The sequence below is a fragment of the Oryzias latipes genome, chromosome 8, assembly GCF_002234675.1.
Source record: "Oryzias latipes chromosome 8, ASM223467v1".
Classification (NCBI taxonomy): Eukaryota; Metazoa; Chordata; class Actinopteri; order Beloniformes; family Adrianichthyidae; genus Oryzias; species Oryzias latipes.
The window spans coordinates 11,028,793-11,045,904 of NC_019866.2; the positions used below are offsets into that span (position 1 = coordinate 11,028,793).

The 17,112-nt window shown below is 37.5% G+C and overlaps 3 protein-coding genes across 4 annotated transcripts; 1 reads left to right on the top strand and 2 right to left on the bottom strand.

Moving 5' to 3' along the window:
- Nucleotides 1-282: 282 nt before the first annotated feature.
- LOC101174749 lies at nt 283-3,463 on the top strand. Its single transcript, XM_023957544.1, has 4 exons — nt 283-465; nt 1,065-1,723; nt 1,817-1,918; nt 2,171-3,463. The coding sequence occupies exons 2-4, from the start codon at nt 1,085-1,087 to the stop codon at nt 3,122-3,124; spliced, it is 1,695 nt and encodes a 564-aa protein (XP_023813312.1). The 5' UTR covers nt 283-465; nt 1,065-1,084; the 3' UTR covers nt 3,125-3,463.
- Nucleotides 3,464-6,079: 2,616 nt separating this feature from the next.
- Nucleotides 6,080-9,952, bottom strand: LOC101174266 (cytochrome P450 2K1). 2 transcript variants are annotated; one of them, XM_011478173.3, is made up of 10 exons: nt 9,842-9,952; nt 9,454-9,724; nt 8,499-8,661; nt 8,273-8,422; nt 7,830-7,990; nt 7,547-7,726; nt 7,322-7,457; nt 7,062-7,246; nt 6,802-6,943; nt 6,407-6,722 (listed from the first exon to the last, which is right to left on the bottom strand). In XM_011478173.3, the coding sequence occupies exons 2-10, from the start codon at nt 9,649-9,651 to the stop codon at nt 6,535-6,537; spliced, it is 1,503 nt and encodes a 500-aa protein (XP_011476475.1). In that variant the 5' UTR covers nt 9,652-9,724; nt 9,842-9,952; the 3' UTR covers nt 6,407-6,534. The 2 variants fall into 2 exon arrangements, with proteins under 2 accessions (XP_004071472.1, XP_011476475.1); XM_004071424.4 differs by having other exon boundaries at nt 6,080-6,722; nt 9,454-9,928.
- Nucleotides 9,953-12,856: 2,904 nt separating this feature from the next.
- Nucleotides 12,857-16,360, bottom strand: LOC101174506 (cytochrome P450 2K1). Its single transcript, XM_004071425.4, has 9 exons — nt 16,115-16,360; nt 15,835-15,997; nt 15,247-15,396; nt 14,930-15,090; nt 14,543-14,722; nt 14,318-14,459; nt 13,753-13,937; nt 13,533-13,674; nt 12,857-13,427 (listed from the first exon to the last, which is right to left on the bottom strand). The coding sequence occupies exons 1-9, from the start codon at nt 16,310-16,312 to the stop codon at nt 13,240-13,242; spliced, it is 1,509 nt and encodes a 502-aa protein (XP_004071473.1). The 5' UTR covers nt 16,313-16,360; the 3' UTR covers nt 12,857-13,239.
- Nucleotides 16,361-17,112: the final 752 nt, after the last annotated feature.

The window sequence follows — 17,112 nt, forward strand, 5'->3', positions numbered from 1 at the left end:
TTGTTTGTTTGTTTGTTTGTTTGTTTGTTTGTTTGTTGACACCACAGTTACAGAATATAAAGCCACTCAAAATCCCCTTTGCAAAGGTTTGAACTTTCATGCAGACTCTTGTGTGATGTATTTCTTTTCCCCCCTGCACATTCAATTTGTTGGTGTCCTTAACCATCCAAACCTGCAACATCAGCTTAATTATATTTGTTGAAGTAAAACTGAACCATAATTATAAGTTAATTCTCATTTCTTACCAGTGTGATTCAGTTCGTCGCTAGATTATGACGAAAGCGGAAGTTACGTTTGTAAACGGGTGCCACTCACAACTTCATTTGTTTTTTTAAGGTGTTATGGACGTTAGCAGCTTGCGTATTCGGCTGCTGCATAGCTATGCAAAGGGGACCTAGTTACTGTGGTGCGTGAATTACGCTGCTCGAATTCGAAGCACGGACATTGCTTCCTTCGTTTCTTCAGGTGAGCGTCCCACTTTACAACAGCGGAGGTTGTTAGCTCTAGTATCTAAGCTAATGTTATAACTCAACCGTTAGAAACAGGTGTGAAAACATTGCAGTTACCTATCATTTCAAGAACAACTGTGATATTAACTGTTTATATCCATATATCGTCTATTTAATGATGCAATCCTTATTTATGCGTTATGGCCACGTTTTTTACGTGTAACTTAACTTAAGCAATGAGACACTTAGGTTTTAAAGTAAACTTTATTGATACTAAATCAAAACAAACAGCCTGAATAAACAACGATTCAATTTTGATATTTTATGATTATCGTTAACAGAGTAAACACCTCACGTTAGTTTATCAAATATTTCAAGATAGAGTTAAGTAGTGAAATGTATTATTGTAAAAACAAGGGAATAAATTAATCAAGAATAAACTCAGTAATAAAAATTAACGAAATAAAACAAAAAGGAAAGCAGGTTTTACAATTTTCAAAGTAAATGTATGATATTACAAGGTTAGTACATATGAAATGGACAGAATTTTGAGAAAACTGTTTAGAAAAGGTTGAAAACTACTGAACATTTATGACAGTGTTTTTAATCCTCTAGAGATCATTCCGTTGCAGACCATGGGTCGGCTGGATGATGCAGCAAAATACAAAGTCGTGGAGCTTCGGAAGGCTGGACTTAGTTTCCGTAAGATCAAAGCTGTACTGGAGCTGGAGAACATCAAAGTTTCAGCACAAGCCATATACCTCTACCTGAGGGAGTTTCAGGGTAGACCACCAGGGAGGGTCAGACCTGCAGAAGCTGGGGGGAGCCCTTTGGTTGCTCAGGCTACACCTAGATCTGGAGCTTTGCATGAGAGCTGGAGCAATAACCGTCTCCAGAATCGAATGCACGAGCCTCCTCATCATTCAGGATTTGCAACTGCTTCAGGTTTCCCCAAGCAGTCCTCCACAAATTCCGAAACAAGTGGAAATGCATCGAGTTCTGTGGAGAGCAGCGGAAGCAGCCGACTAGAGCAGCAGCAGCACGGGGAAAATAAAGAAGAAAACGACATTCAGATTGTAAGTGTCACTTCTCTTGCCCAGCAAGAAGAGAAAAGAGTTCCTCATGCTGGAAACACAGTAGAGGCTTCTGCTTTCTCCACTTCAACAGCTTCAAATGTACTCATGAGGAGAAGAGTCACACCTTCACCTGCAACAAGTTCAATATTGGCAGCTCGAAGAAGACTTTTGGATAAAGCACTGTCACACAAAACAAAGGTGCACAAATCCGTTTATGTCCACTTTTATCATATCTGGGTCATTTGAAATCTACAAATGTGTCAATTTCTTCTCCAATTTGTTCTTCAAAAGGTGTTATCGTTGTTGAGAAAAGAACCCTCAAACGTACAAAGTTCAGATCCGAAGGGTTCGCTCTCACAGTTACCTGACACCTACGATTTGACCACGGAAAAGGTGAGAACGCAGCCCACTCAGAAGCCGTCACTTGCATGTTATTCTCTAGATGTTGCATTGTGTGTTCTTGAGGCCTCACAAATTTCAGTTGTGTTGTTCTGTTTTTGCACTTGATTGGTTTTAATCCAATTTATCCATTTGTAAGAAGGTGCATTCACAAGCATGTTTTGTCTAATAAGTCTGGTCTGATATTTTAAGAAGATTTTCATGTGTTTGTTTTGTTTATTGGCCTATTTTTTCCAAATCTCACAGCCTGTTATCAATGGTCAGCTCGGAGGAGACGGATCTTCCCGAAGCTTCACTACACAGAGACCAGGACTGAGTCTTCGTTCCTTTCAGCTCCCTCCTCGTGTTGGGATTCGTCTTCCCAACCGCCCACAACCACCTTTGACATCCTCAGCTCCAAGGCCCTCACTTGTTCGTTTGCAGTCTCCTGGAAGCCAAGGGCCAACTTGCAGAGAAGGAAATCCAAGCCCACAGCAGGCAGTCCAAGATGCCGGAGGCAGGAGCGGTTTACAAGAGCAGATTCAGATTTTGGGCACTGAGGTGCGCAGTTTGGGTCTGGCGGTCAAGATGCTCGTGGAGCAGCAGTGCCGCCTGGAAAGAGAGCAGCTGCAGCAAACGCAGATACAAAAGCAGATACTCGGCACACTTCAGAGCTTTGCCTCCAAAATTGGACATTGCAGCAGCGGTCGACAGCAGCTCAACAAAACTCCATCCCCCTCTTCTTTACCGGCAACCTCTGGCCCTTCCTCCTTCAGCCAAGACTCCTTCTGTTTCAGTCAAGGAACTTACAACCAGTGCAGCCAAACACAGCCGAGTTATAAATCCTTAGAAAGTCTACAAAACGTAGAGGCCTTAAGGCTGTCGGCGCTGAGCCCAACTAACATGAATGGGTTTCCATCTTGCAGCAATGCAGAGAGCCATTCCCTTTCTCACAGTACCCCTCAAACCCAACCATACCCCGCTGCTTACACCCAACAGAGCAGTCAGACACTTGTGCCCCCTTACTCAGAGTCGTACATAGCCTCATACAGCAAGTCACAACCTCAGAATTTCAAAACGCCAGAGGGAAAAACATCCGACTTCACAAGCAGTTGTTCAAGGATTTTTCAAGACTGCAGTTTGTCCACTCAGCGGGGGATGAACTCGAGCCTGTCTGCTCAGGATCAACAGATCAACAGTATCAAAGTGGAAGGGCCTTAGAGAGATCTTTAGATGTCACTGTGTTTGAGAGCCACAACGTCCTGGATGAGCATCCTTTGCCATGACTGCAACAAGTGTTTTTACATTATAATAATAGTAATGTAGCATTTTTATTAATCATTTTCATTGGTAATTTTACAAAGAAAAATGCTTCCTGATTAATGAAGGTTTTCTTTACAATAGGAAGAGAGATCATTGACTGAAAGAAGAAAACTGTTTTGTGAGAAAAAAAACTTTCTGTAATTGTATCTGTTTGCCTTGAAGTAATAGGAATTGCAATAGAAACTATACATTTTCAAACTTGTATGATGAGTAATTAAAACATAAAACGTATCACAAGTCAGTTTGTTTTTTGTCATGCAAATAAAAATATATAAATGACCTAAAAACACCAATCTATAACCTAAAAAAATCAACTTTAGAGCTCTGATCTTTAACCTGCATGTTAACATATTAAATAACTACAATAATCTCCATAGTTTTGAAATAATGGAGTATCCTTTAAGTGTGGGAATGGGGGGCAATTTTACTAGAGTTTTGTTTTTTTTTTGCAGGCTTTTTCTTTTTTTAACTTCTTTTAGTCTTAAATTGCATCATCTTAGTCTTTTTCCTGCTCAGTTGAGGCTCTGTGAAAAACTTCTGGGCTTTACCTTTACATGTCACTACTTTTCACATCAACATTTAAAATTGTGATTTGCTCTCTGAACTCTAGGATGTGTAGGTTTGACGATGAAGTCTGATTACAGTTGACCGTTTCCTTATTTTGACTTTTTATCACTGACTTTGAGCAGCAGTTCGTTCTCTGGATGAAGATCTGTCATATTATGGCTCTGGTTAAGTTCTAGATAATTATGCATAAAGACAAGGTTAAAATTGCAAAAATACTTTATTTTTTCCCCATTAAATATACAATTTTGGTTTTTGAAAATATCTGCATTAACAAATGCAGTTAATGCATTAATGTAATTATTTTATTCTAGTGTATCACTGTCTGGAGCTACACAGATCAATCAGTAATGAAAAATGCAATGTCTCTTTATAAGTGGTCTTTAACAGTTATGGATCAAAAGACTCAATGTAAAATACTATTCTGTTAATGCATGTAAATGTATTAAATTCTGTATTTTACATTGCAACTTTTTAGCCTTCATAATCTTTGTCTTTTGGTTTTGACTAAACATTATCATAAAAATACTTAAATGGGGATTTTTAAATTGAGATATTTATTTATATACAGCTAATGAGACACAGATCTGGAACTCATTGCCTGCTAAAAACAATGTTATCAATAAAACAGCTGATTAGCTTGAATCCAAACAGACCTGTAAATTTAGAAGTAGTTTGTCACATTAATTCTTTTTTGTCCGTCTGCTCTAAACTAGTATTTAGCAGCAAGACTTATGGACTAGTCACCATTTTCAGAATACATTAAATGATTTGAAATATAAAAAGCTATACAAGTAAAGTTGATTTAAATTAGATTAGACATTTTTAAGATAAAAATGTGTGAGAATTATAGGGTAAATATGTCTATGAAGACTCATTCATCCAGGTTGATTCCATCAACCTGGAGTCCAGATGACAGCCCTTAAACCTACTACTATGATTAGGTACACTAAAATCCATATAAGGATTTATCTCTTTACACACAAAAAATCTCCAACTCAGAGAAAAATCTAGAACCCTTCCCTTAATGTGTTAAAAATTTGATCAGGTCCATCGTTTATTCTGCAGATTTTTTCTCATTTTAGAAGCTTCCTGTTTTGTTTAGTCTCCAATTAAAATGTGAAACGGCCCAGCTTTTGTCTCAGAAACTGGAAAAAGTTGGATATGCGTTACAGCACAGATGAACATTTAGCACACGTGATGTCGCAAAAATTTTTGTTCTTTTTTCATGGCAATGGTGTTGCAAATTTCAGTATTTATCTCATTTGAAGTTTTTAAATAATTTCTGTATACATTTTTTCACTGCCAATTAGCGTTTGCTATGAATGTATGTTTGTTGCAACAGATGAATTTAACCTAATTCTTGTAATCAGGTCATCTTGTTCCCAACATTCCACACAAAACTGCTTGTCCAGACAAGTTTTACATTTCCTGCTAAACAGGTTAGTTAGAGATTATCAGTCTGCATTCTATTTTGTTATCTGTTTTTTCAGACCTTAGGAGACACATACTAACATCTAGTAAACATGCTTGATATATCAGTCAAATATCTATTCATCCCTCTGAGAAGGATAATAAACTGTTCCTGGATGGATGTTTTAGTGAGTTCTAACAACCAAATGTGAAATCTCTGTTCCTTACTGGCGCCTGACTGCACACAGCATCTGAGACAGAGGAGACAGGGTCACGCCAACAAACGATGTCAAATCCAGCTCATCCTCTGAACCTCCAGGTGGAAGGGTCAAATTAAAATGCTTGAGTGGAGAGGTGACGAACAGAAAGAGCTCAATTCTGGCCAAACCTTCTCCTAAACACACCCTTCGCCAATCAGATCAATCAATCCAGGTTTTTTGGTTACCGTAGTTAAAAAAGTTGCAAGTTGTTGTAGTTATATCTGTAGAAAAAGCCAAGAAGCCGTCTTGCTTGATAAATTTTCACTCTTTGTCCTGAGAAGGTCCCAACCAGGGGAGTAAGTTATTCAATGCGGGGGGAAAGTTGCATTTATTAAAATTTAATTAAACTAGAAGGAGTTGCATTTCCAGAAGAAAATGCAGGGTTGAATGCTATTTTGCTGAATGAAAATGAAACTTAAACAGTAATAATTCGGGAAAGAAAGAAAGAAAGATTTTTTTTTCCGATTTTTACAAAACTTTAATAAATCACATTAAAATAAAGACTCACTGTACATTAAAAGAGAAATAAGACCTGAAAAGGTACCCCATTGCAGAGCAAAAAGAAAGAAAGAAAGAAAAGATCAAAGTTGACCATAAATAACGTGAAAACAGCACAATAAGAAAAAATATATTTTAATGAAAAATGCCGGCGCTGGGTCTCGAACCAGGGACCTTCTGCACCAAGGATCCCCCATGTATTTCAATTTGATTTTTTGTCTTTAATGTAACTTTAGGGTCTATGTATAATTTGTGCTTTTCCCATTGTTCAAAATACTTACACATTGATACAAAAAAATAACACTTTAGATCACGTGAATTGTAAGAAATATATTGATACAACTTCAAAACCGCTTTGTTCAAGAATTTGTCAATAAAGTTTGTCAATAAAGAAAGAAAAATAAAGAATAAAGAAAAAAATCTTTATTAATATTGACATTCTAAAAGGCAGTTTCCCTTTATTTGAATAAAACACTGTGATAACATATTTTAAATCTGAAAAAAATGTCTTTTCATTCAAAAAAAAAGTATTTGATTTATATATTTTTTCATCTATGCCGTTAAGACATCTCCTCACTGGCGCCTGACAGCGCAGAGCCCTTGAGGCTGAGGTGACAGAGTGAAGCCCACCACTGGTGTCAAATCCAGCTCATCCTCTGAAACTCCTGGAGGGGGAGTGAAACTAAAGTGCTGAAGCAGGGAGGTGAAGAAAAGAAAGATGTCCATTCTGGCCAAACTTTCTCCGAGACACACCCTCCGCCCTGCAGTAAACAAGAGGTTATGCATGATTGTGTGTGCGCAAACAGTCCAGCCTGTCAGGGTGAATTCTGGCAATAATACCTGCAGAGAAAGGCATGAAGGCGCCTCTTTTGAGGAATTTGCCCTCTTTGTCCAGAAAATGAGAGGGGTTAAAGGTGCGAGGACTCTCCCATTCACTCTCATCATACAAGACGGAAGTGAGAAGAGGCAAGACAGTGGTTCCCTTCATATAAAAAAAAAGGGATTTGTCAAGAACAGTACATTTCTTACATTCACAGAGATAAACATCTGTTCTGGTTCTGCCAACAACAGTTTTGAAATGAAAGACTGTGGAAGCTGACCTTTTTGATAAAATAGCCCTGAAAGGTGACATCTTTGCTTGTTGTGTGTGGAATGGCCATTGGAGCAATGTTTGCGAGTCTCTGCGATTCATGGATGACGGCATCAGTGAACGGCAGGTTCTTCCTGTCCTCTATGCGCACCTGGCGACTTCCTACCACCCAGTTCAGCTCTTCCTGGACCCGTTCTGAACAAACATCACATTGAGAAAGTATGATGTGTTCAGCATTTTCCCATTGAGGCAGGAATTTTTTTTTTTTACCTTGAATATGTGGATATTTTGCCATAAATAGCAGGCACCACTCTATTGTCGTTGCCGTGGTGTCGGTTCCAGCTGCAAACAAATTCATCACTGTGTAAAGCAGATTATCGTCGTGGTAGTGGGAGCCGTTGACTTCCTGTTGTCACAAAGACAAAATGAGAAGAAATGGAAGTAAAATGGGTTTTTAGAACCTGAAACTGGAGTCACCTGAGTTTAGTTGCTCACCTTCAGATTTTGCTTCTGGGTCAGAAACGCATCAACAAAGCATCTGCGTGTGTCAGGATCAAGAGTGTCCTTCAACTCTGCTATGATCTTCTTCATGTCTGTCTTGGCAGCTTCCATATTCTTCATTAAGGTTTTCCAGTTTTTCAGCCAAGGACCCAGCCAGGGAAACATGTTGTATAACTAAAATATGCATGGTCAATAAATCAAAAAGTCATCATATGTGCATGTGTTTTCATAACTCTTGATACTTTCTGCCACTCTAACCCTTTTTTTGTCGTCGTACCAAGATAGAAACTGTTCCCGTCAGATAGATGATCTCGTTGTCTCTGTCCACAATGGCTTGTAACAGAGGGTCTTGGTAATCGAATCTTTTCCCAAACATTAGACCTGATAAAACATTTGATACCGCGTAGCTAATAGTGTGGGTGTTGTCAAAGGGTTTACCTGTGACGGGAAAAAAAAAATAGATAAGAGCAATTACTTGACAAGAGATTAAAGTTTTGGAAACACCCCAAGACAATTTAAATCCAATGTGGTCTTTGTTTAGTCACTATTTATCTTGATGAAGGTTAAAATACTCAAATGAAAGTATTCTAATCATACATAACACATATTTAGAAAGAAATAAACATTTTAGGGAATTTGTGAGCAGTTTGTAAGCTTTGTTCCATGTTTAATCCATGTTTTTCTTAAATAAAAGCTGAAATATGTCAAATAGTATTTTACCTTGAAGTTTTTCTAATTCTTCAATCAACCAGCGACATTCCTCAATAATATTTTGTTCACTTATCCTTTTGCCCATCCCAAAATCTCTTAGAGTTGACAGAGCAAAACGTCTCATTTCATTCCACGATTCTCCATTCGCAAACAAAATACCTGAAAACAAAGTAGTCACATGTTTTAACAGTAATGGAAAAAGGCGCAATACTTTTTATAAAAAACATCAGCTTACCATGTTCCTTGTTAAAATCATAAAATATTGGAGTGACTTCTCTGTTTCCAAACTCTTTTGCTTGATTTACTAGAGCCTGTTTGACTGTCCGGTAACCCGCCAGGACCACCACCTTCTTAGGGCCAAAATTGACCACGAAGACGGGTCCATACTTTTTTGACAACTACAAATAATTTGGTTTTAGGTCAGAATATTAATGCAGCTGTTAAAAATAAAGCAATAAAGCAAGACTTTAAACTGTTCGGAGCCTGTCAGATGACATGGTACAAAATAAAAAAACCATTCCGGGATTTTTAAAGAAATTGGTATATTCTTCAGTCGAACACGTATTTAGCTACAAACAAAAAAGATTTCAGACTTTTACAAACTTCTCTCTTTCTGTGGAGTAATAGTCCCTGTGTTTTATCAGAATAAGACACCTGTCCACAACTTCAAACAGTAATCGGTAACCAGCTGTCAGTATTACCATTATTATTGGTATTTTGGTTTCCTTTTAACAACTGAAACAAACAATTAATAGTAAAGATTTTTTTAAATTCTTTTTCAGTCTACTTATATATGTCTCTGTTAAAAGGGCACCTTATGGGTTGTATTTTTTTATATTTTTGTGATGTGAATTAAGCAAAAAGAAATGCATTTCCATTGAAAATGTGTTTTTTTCCCAGTTTATTTATTTATTTGTTTATTTATTTATTTTTGTCACTGCTGTCAAAGATTTCTTTCTTGAACAAAATTTAAAGATGAAAAGACATATCCTAGGCTATTTTAATTTTTTTCTGCTTTAAAACAAAAAAAAAAATCAAATAAGCAGAACCATTTTTTTTCCAAGTAAACTTAAATAGGCTTCCAAAAACTACACTTTGCACGTTTTAACTGTGTTTTTGTAGCGTGTCATCATCAGGGCTGTGCAGAAAAACAATGCAGACAGTAAGGTTTAGGTCAACAAATACGTTACGTCAAAAAGACTTTGGTCGAGCCTCTTCAGATCCACCTGAAACAGGTTCCCGAGCAATGGCAGAGGTCTGGGTCCCGGAGGCTCCCTCCAGTTAAAGAAGCTTAACTGAAAATAAAGAAATAAGAGGACCAAGACACCAACAATCACCCACATCAGGGAGACTGACGCGGGCATAAAGCGAAAAATGTACTGAATCATCTTCCAGCAAACGCGATGGGAAGTGTCCTGCAGTGAAGGACGCAGCCTGTCTGTCTTTAGCAGCTGAAAGCCTCTGTGGAATAACAGAAAGTGGTGTTTTTGTACTGTAACTCCCGGAACTTTCCATTTCCTCCAGCTATTTTCCTCAATTCAAAAATGGCGTACGTGACACAATGTTTTGTTTGTTTACCATCTGTTCGTGTTTATCTTGTTATTTGTCCGAAACGCAAAAGTTGACCCGACCTGAACAAAATTTTTAAAGGAAAAAGTCAATTGGAAAAAGTGTCATATGGGCGAAGTCCGGAAGTCTGACCAAGGCCGGATAGAGACATGGGTTAGGGGGGGACACTGCCCCTCTAGAGGCTGTGACTGTCCCCCAAATGTGAAGTCACACAACAGTCCAAAATTAACAAAGGAATACAAATTACAACAATTAAATAAAAAATAACCAAATCAAATAAACCTTTTAGCATGTGCAGATTGCCATTCATTAGCAATTATCTCTAAAATTATAAAATACATTGTATAAAAACCAGGTCAACATAAATGAATGGAATAAATAAATAACTACTGTTTAATGCAAAATTTAATATACAAACCAACCTACGTAGTTAAAAAAAATAGGGCCCAAAAACACGAAATGTTCCAGTTTATTATAATTTTTGATTTTCAATTGTTTACACTCAGTTTGCAGAATTCTCTGATTGTTAATTTGAAAAATGACACACTTCTAGTATATTTGTGAAAAGGTTATTATTTTCTATTTAGCCAACACAGTCCTCACTGATCAGACACTATTGCTGGCAGTTTCACACTGCTGTGATCAATAAAAAAAACACTTCTGTAAAGAAACGTATTTTAGATAATAGAATGTTCTAGATTTTCGACCAGAACTTATGTAAAGGAGAATTTAGATGAAGAAAAAAAAACAGTGGCAAACCCACAATATTCTTCCTGATTAGTTTGAAATGTAGAGAGAATGTACACAAAAAGGTCTACTGCACTGCACAAAACAGTTGCTGCAGGACTGAATATTTCAAGTTTTGATGTCAGTACTTACAGTAATTCTTACCATAATCAGTTACAGTAATCAACCAACAATAAATTTAATAAAACAAATAGGGTCTGTAGATGAATAAAAATGTTGCAAGGACTTCTTTAGTCAAATTGGTCCTCGTCTTCTTTGTTCAGTTTCTATAAACTTTTACTCCTCTCTACCTGGGCCTCCTCTTCTACCTCCTCTACCTGGTTCATGTCTCCTCATTCTCATTCTTTTTCTTCCAGCTCCTTTCATTTTTGTCAAAAACAGCTTAAACCACCTGCTGCCTTTTAAACACAACTTCCACACCTGTTGGATGTGATCATCCAGTTCATTCGTTAGTAAGGGTCAATGGCAATCCGGTTCTTTGCACCTCACAATCCTTCTCTGTATCTAATGTGTGAAAATGTGGAGTTTTACAAATGACTAGGAGTAATATTTTGCTAAAAGGATGAAGCAGACTTTTTTGTCCAATATTGTGAAAATCTGCTGAAACGTTTTACTCACTGAAGTAGAATTTTGAAAATTGTGTGGACATTTTTATTTTAGTGTGTAAAAAAGAAGAAAAACTACGTTCAGCATTTTGAAAAGATTTTTTGCCACTAGATGTCGCTGTAGTTTGTTTTTTTAAGACAGGGAGAGCAAATATCATAAATCTGACATTTCAAAAATGTAAATATATAAGATTAAAGGATTTCAGGCTAATTTCCATATTGGTCCCTATTGGTTGATGGTTCCTCTGTAAAAAGTCAACAAAGAAGAACTGAGAACAGACAAAAGTAAATACAGAACAACGCAGATGGGTAATAGACAAGCACAAGAGTAAATCCAATAAACAGAAGCATCAACTAAGGAAAAAGTAGACAAAGAACAAGAAAAATGAATAGATGACAGATGTGACAGGTGTTTCAAGCATTCCACAAGATCAAATATCTTTGTGAACAATTGTTCCAAATGATTCTATTTCCCGATCGTTTCAATTTCTGCCATCTTTAATGTTTATTTTGATGCAACAATTCCTGAAAGCTTCCATTTATTTCTCTGGTAATCTGGGATCACCAAAGAAGCACAGCTGGCTGTGCCCCTTCTGGAGCAGATGTGGTTTGGGGAAGCTGGTTGCGAGTCAGAAACCTTGAAAGGATAAGGTGAGAAAAGAAATAGGAGAGGTACAAGTCTGCAGAGTTTACTGTTTTCCCTTTTTTTTGAAGTTTTATGCTGTTACCTCCTGCTGCCTCAAGAGGGCCAGAAGAGGCCAGATGCATGTTTTTATGGTTGAATCATGCATTTCTTTATCCTCAGAACCTGCAGCAGTTTCTGAAGCTCCAGCCTTGTGTTCCTCCCCACTGTTCACATCTTTAGGCATCTAGAGTTTCCTCAGATGGTCCCCCATAATTTAGGAAAAAGACAGCAGGAGATCACAAGAGAACACATCAGAGGGAACATAAATAGTGGCTGATAAAAAAAACTGAAACACAAATACACCGATTATCTGACAACCCTGGGAAACTTGGGTAGATGGCACCTCCCTCTGTTGACCGGCTGGTGTATATAAAGGCTTTGCTGCCCGGATTTTTATTTTGGATTAGGCCAACACAGCTCCAGGAGCAGAAGCTCATCCACACCTGCAGTAACCAGCTTTGTCTCCATCGCTAACTCAGAACAGTTATTAACTAAACCCTGTGCAAAAATATGAAAGTGTGCACACTACAAATGTAAAAAAGACCCAACACATATATATTTGACCTCAAAAAAATGTGTGGATTCATTTAAAAATGGTAAATAAAGAGTCTGAAATTATAAATACATTAAGCAGTACATGGGGGGGGGGGGGGTTACCACATCCATACAAACACTTTAAAAATGGAATCTTAAGAAAGTCAAAAAAAAACAAACCCCACCTGAAATCCTCGTTTCAAGAAAACATGTCAGTCATGGTATTAAGCTGCTGCCACGCCCTCTTGTCAGCGCTTTCTCTGAACAAGTCTAAACCTGATCTTGCATCCATTTAAACCGATCAACAAAACGACAAAGCAGCTTTTCTTCTTGTAGGTCCCAATCTTCTTTAATTTCCTGATAACAATGACACATTTATCTCACGAGGACAGAATGTACTGAAAACAGAAATCTGGAAGGGGAAAACATCATGAGGGGAAAAAAAAGACCAAATCAATGTTTCCACATTTTGCACATTTATTTTGAATAGTAGTAATTAACAAAATCAAAATCAATGTTTCAATCTGCTCACTTCTTTTCCAGTTTAATGGTAACTTCAGTTGCAAGATTTGAGAAAGTCACACAACAGCTTTTTATTGTTATTTTATTCTGTGATTATAAAAGCTAATATTAGTCTGGTATATAATATTCAAAAAAATAAATGCATAAAGATAAAAAGTAGTAAATAAACTTTCTGACTGCCCCACATGTTTGCAAGCACAAAAATCATGAACTAATGGAAATTAATAAGCTTTCTTTCACTGTTTTTTTTTTATTCCTCTTGGAAAGAATTTTTATACACTGCTACAGATGGTACATGGCCAAACAACAGAACTTCACTGCAGACTGACAGCACACAGTTCATGGGATGAAGGAGCAAGGACGAAGCCCATCGCTGGGGTCAGGTCCAGCTCTTCCTCCGAAACACCAGGCGGAGGGGTGAAATGAAAACGCTGAAGGAGGGAGGTAAAAAAGAGAAAGAGCTCCATCTTGGCCAGGCTCTCTCCGAGACACGCCCTGCGTCCTGGAAGAACAAAATGTTTCAGACGTTTTTAATCAAGGCGTGTCCTGACAGATGGAAGTCACCCAGAACACTTTTCAGTACAGAAAGCTGGTAAAGTCAAGGTACCTGCAGAAAATGGCATGAAGGCATCTCTCTTAACAAATTTACCCTCCTTGCTAAGGAAATGATGAGGATTGAAAGTATGAGGGCTCTCCCATTCGTTCTCATCATTAAGGACAGAAGCAAGAAGAGGAATCACAGTAGTTCCCTGCCAAAAAAAACCATGACAATACTTAATGACTGACCTTTTTATGTTGTATTTAAAATTTCAAAAAAAGGACTTTACCTTTTGGATGAGGTATCCATGAAAGGTGACATCTCTGTTGGTTTTGTGGGGAATAGACATGGGGATGATGTTTGCCACTCTCTGTATTTCGTGGATGACGGCGTCGGCGTACGGGAGGTTTTTCCGGTCATCTACCCGCACCTGACGGCCTCCTAACACCTTAGCCAGCTCCTCGTGGACCTTGTCTGCAAAAAAGAAGCACAAAAAAAATCTTTATAAATTGTGCCTCCTCAGCAACTCTGCACATTAAAGATGAGCTTTTTGACCAAGTACTGTCAAACTTTAAGGTTGAATGCAAAGGTAACAGGCATTTCCTGGTGAATCCCTTCTATAGGGTTTGACTCAGTGACCTGAGTGGGCTCATCAAGACTGATTCGACTGAAAAAGACCCTCCCAAGTTGATAGGTGTCTCTTTTCCTACAAAATTCTATTTCGATTGAGGAGTTTCTCGAAAGAACGCTTCGTGTAACAGTGCATACATTTGGAGAACATTTGAACAAAAGTTCTGTAAGTGAGCAAAAGATCATTATTTTGAGGATTTCTTGTTTATCTTCTGACCCCTTACCCTGAATGTGAGGGTATTTGGCCATCAACAGCAAACCCCATCTCAGTGTTGTAGCTGTGGTGTCTGTTCCTGCAGCAAACAGGTTGCTCACTGAAAATACCAGGTTCTGCTCAGTAAAATGGCTTTCCTTGACACAAGAATCCTACGACAGGAAACACAAAACCAATATGAAACCCACGTTTAACAATGCCGTTCCTGTAAAGCTGGAACATGATAGGAGCCCACCTCTTCTTTCTGCTTCTTGATTAAAAAGCAGTCCACAAATCCCCTGCAGACTGAAGGGTTCAGTGTCTCTTTCAAATGCTTAACTAAATCTTTCACATCTTTGACAGTCATCTCCACATTATTTAATATTATTTTTCTGTTTTTTATCCATCTGAACCACCTGGGAAACATGTTGTAAAGCTACAAAAAGAAAAAAAGGGAAATAATTAAAAACAATCATTTAAAATGAACGCAAGAGGTCCTTTTTTCAAGGAATAAAAACCCTTTTTTATTAGAAAAAATGTTTTTTTATATATTTTTTCAAACCTATCTAATTGTAATTTACACGATCATGCTTTGCAAACAGTAAGCTCTAAATTATATATGAGTTGAGGTTTGGGAACTCACATGAGTGAGAGGGTGTCCATTAATCCGTATCGTCTCGTTGGCTCGACTCACCAGATTCCTGAATCTGGGATCATCATAGTCAAATCTGCTTCCATACACAATAGAAGAGATGATGTTCGATGTTGCATAATTTAGTGGACAAGTCAAGTCAACTGGGTTCCCTGTAAAGGTGAGGTAAAAAATTACCAGAAAGAAGAAGAATATAATTTATTTGAAAGGTTGCAAACTATTCATGGTTTTAAAAACATCAGGGTTTTATTAGTTAAAAGATTTGGCACCGTTTATATTTTTGATGAAGTCAGGTCCACACTTCCTACCTTGATGTTTTTCCAGCCCTTGAATAAGATAGTCACACTCCTCCAAGATCTTTTCCTCTGCAATTCTTTTGCCCATCCCAAAGTCTCTGAGAGTGGTGAGAGCAAAACGTCTCAATTCTTTCCACGACTCTCCATTTGCAAACAGAATTCCTTTAAAAAAAAAAAAGGGAGGAGGTACAGTAGGAATGAAATTTTAGCTAACAATATGTGTGTGTTCAAAGAGATCAAATAAAATAGTATAATATTATGCAATAATCTTTATATTATTGTGTCCTGGTTTGATGTTTTTTCAGTAGTTTATTGGGAGAATGAGTCTATAAAAACTGAAAATAGCTGAAATTTCTAGGAAAATGCTCAGAAAATCCTGTATTATTTACTTTTGCTATTAAACTAATTATGACACCAAATCTCTCAAGGCTGGATTAAAGAGGAAAAATCTTAAAGTTGATTACATTTCTGGCCAATGGTTTTCAGGTTACAGCTTTCAAGGGAAAAATCTGAAAAAAGTGCTGCCAAAATATATCATTCATGCATCTGTTTTTTCTTATGAGGATCTATGTTTGCTCATAGTTTTAAAAAGCATCATACCATGACCCTTGTTCATATCTTGGAACATGGGGGTAATGTCCCGATCTCCAAATTCTTCTGCATTGTTGACCAAAGCTTCTTTGACAGTCTTGTACCCGGCAAGAACCACCACTTTCTGGATTCCAAAGTAGACCGTAAAGACGGGTCCATATGACTTGGAAAGCTGTGGAGATGCGACATAAAAAAGAAAAGGAAAAAAAGGAAAAAACTAGCTTAACAATAAAATGCTTAAGATATTTGCCTGTTTTTTTGTGTTTTTTTTGGATAAGGTCAGACTGACCTCACAGAGGGCTTTGTGGGGTCTTCTGGGATCAAGCTGTAGCAGGTTTCCAAGGAGAGGCAGGGGCCTGGGTCCTGGAGGATCTTTGCCCAAGTCTCTGGAGGTAGAACCAGCAGATGCCAGATAGAGGACAAGCAGGAGGAAAACAGCTCCAATCACTGTGGTGGGACTGGAAACCAGGGGCATCAGTAGATCCATCACTGTGGTTGACTGTTTTCAAGTCTCAGTTAAACAGTTACTTCAGCTGCTGCTTGTCCTCCTATATAAGAACTTTCTCACCACCTATAGGTTACCCTTACTTAACCCGCCCCTCAACCTTTGTGCACTCGCTGCTGTTTACATGTAAAGAAATGGAACACAGTGACACAGTTTGCAGTTTGGCAGAAATCAGTATCAATTACCCCATCTGTTCCAGAAAGTACAGTACACATACTTTTGATGTCTTTTGACATCTTTATAAATATAGTAGATTATAGTAAAAAAAACAAAAACAAATGAACATTTTAGACATTGTATTTGTCGCTCTAAAATTGCAGAATAATGTTGGACTTTAACTGTAAAAATCAAACAGACGGTAAGTGCAACTGTAACAAGAAGTTAATAATTATTTAAAGCAATGCTATCAAGTGTTTTTGTAGAAAAAAAATTAACCGTTTCCTGAATGTTCTGAACAACTGATTCTGTTTTAAATGTAATGAAAAAATCTGAATAAGACATGTTTAATGATGTCTGTAAAACCAGTCTGCAAAAAGTGAATAAGATGTCTGTTAACTATGAGAGATTTCAACTTATTACAGTCCCCTTTACATTATATTTATATTGCTGTGTTGTTGTTGTTTTTTTTTACTAATTTCTATTCCTCTATCTACTGTAAGTGTTGCCAGCTAAACTTTAAAGATGGAATACTGGAAAATATTTTCAGGATTTCTTTTAAACCATCAGTTTGCTGCTGAAGTTAACAGAAAAAACTTTCAAGTGTAGCATTGTTTAAAGCTTTT

What these genes read in the sequence shown, in the direction of transcription:
- LOC101174266 (XM_004071424.4), bottom strand. Translation starts at nt 9,651, where the DNA reads ATGATTCAGTACATTTTTCGCTTTATGCCCGCGTCAGTCTCCCTGATG. An exon ending in TGATTTTAACAAGGAACATG is followed by an intron (nt 8,423 to 8,498) that starts GTAAGCTGATGT and finishes CTTTGTTTTCAG; the next exon opens with GTATTTTGTTTGCGAATGGA. An exon ending in AAAATATCCACATATTCAAG is followed by an intron (nt 7,247 to 7,321) that starts GTAAAAAAAAAA and finishes ATGTTTGTTCAG; the next exon opens with AACGGGTCCAGGAAGAGCTG.
- LOC101174506 (XM_004071425.4), bottom strand. Translation starts at nt 16,312, where the DNA reads ATGGATCTACTGATGCCCCTGGTTTCCAGTCCCACCACAGTGATTGGA. An exon ending in AGATATGAACAAGGGTCATG is followed by an intron (nt 15,397 to 15,834) that starts GTATGATGCTTT and finishes TTTTTTTTAAAG; the next exon opens with GAATTCTGTTTGCAAATGGA. An exon ending in ATGGATACCTCATCCAAAAG is followed by an intron (nt 13,675 to 13,752) that starts GTAAAGTCCTTT and finishes TTTTTTTGGCAG; the next exon opens with GGAACTACTGTGATTCCTCT.
- LOC101174749 (XM_023957544.1), top strand. Translation starts at nt 1,085, where the DNA reads ATGGGTCGGCTGGATGATGCAGCAAAATACAAAGTCGTGGAGCTTCGG. An exon ending in CACTGTCACACAAAACAAAG is followed by an intron (nt 1,724 to 1,816) that starts GTGCACAAATCC and finishes GTTCTTCAAAAG; the next exon opens with GTGTTATCGTTGTTGAGAAA. An exon ending in ACGATTTGACCACGGAAAAG is followed by an intron (nt 1,919 to 2,170) that starts GTGAGAACGCAG and finishes CAAATCTCACAG; the next exon opens with CCTGTTATCAATGGTCAGCT.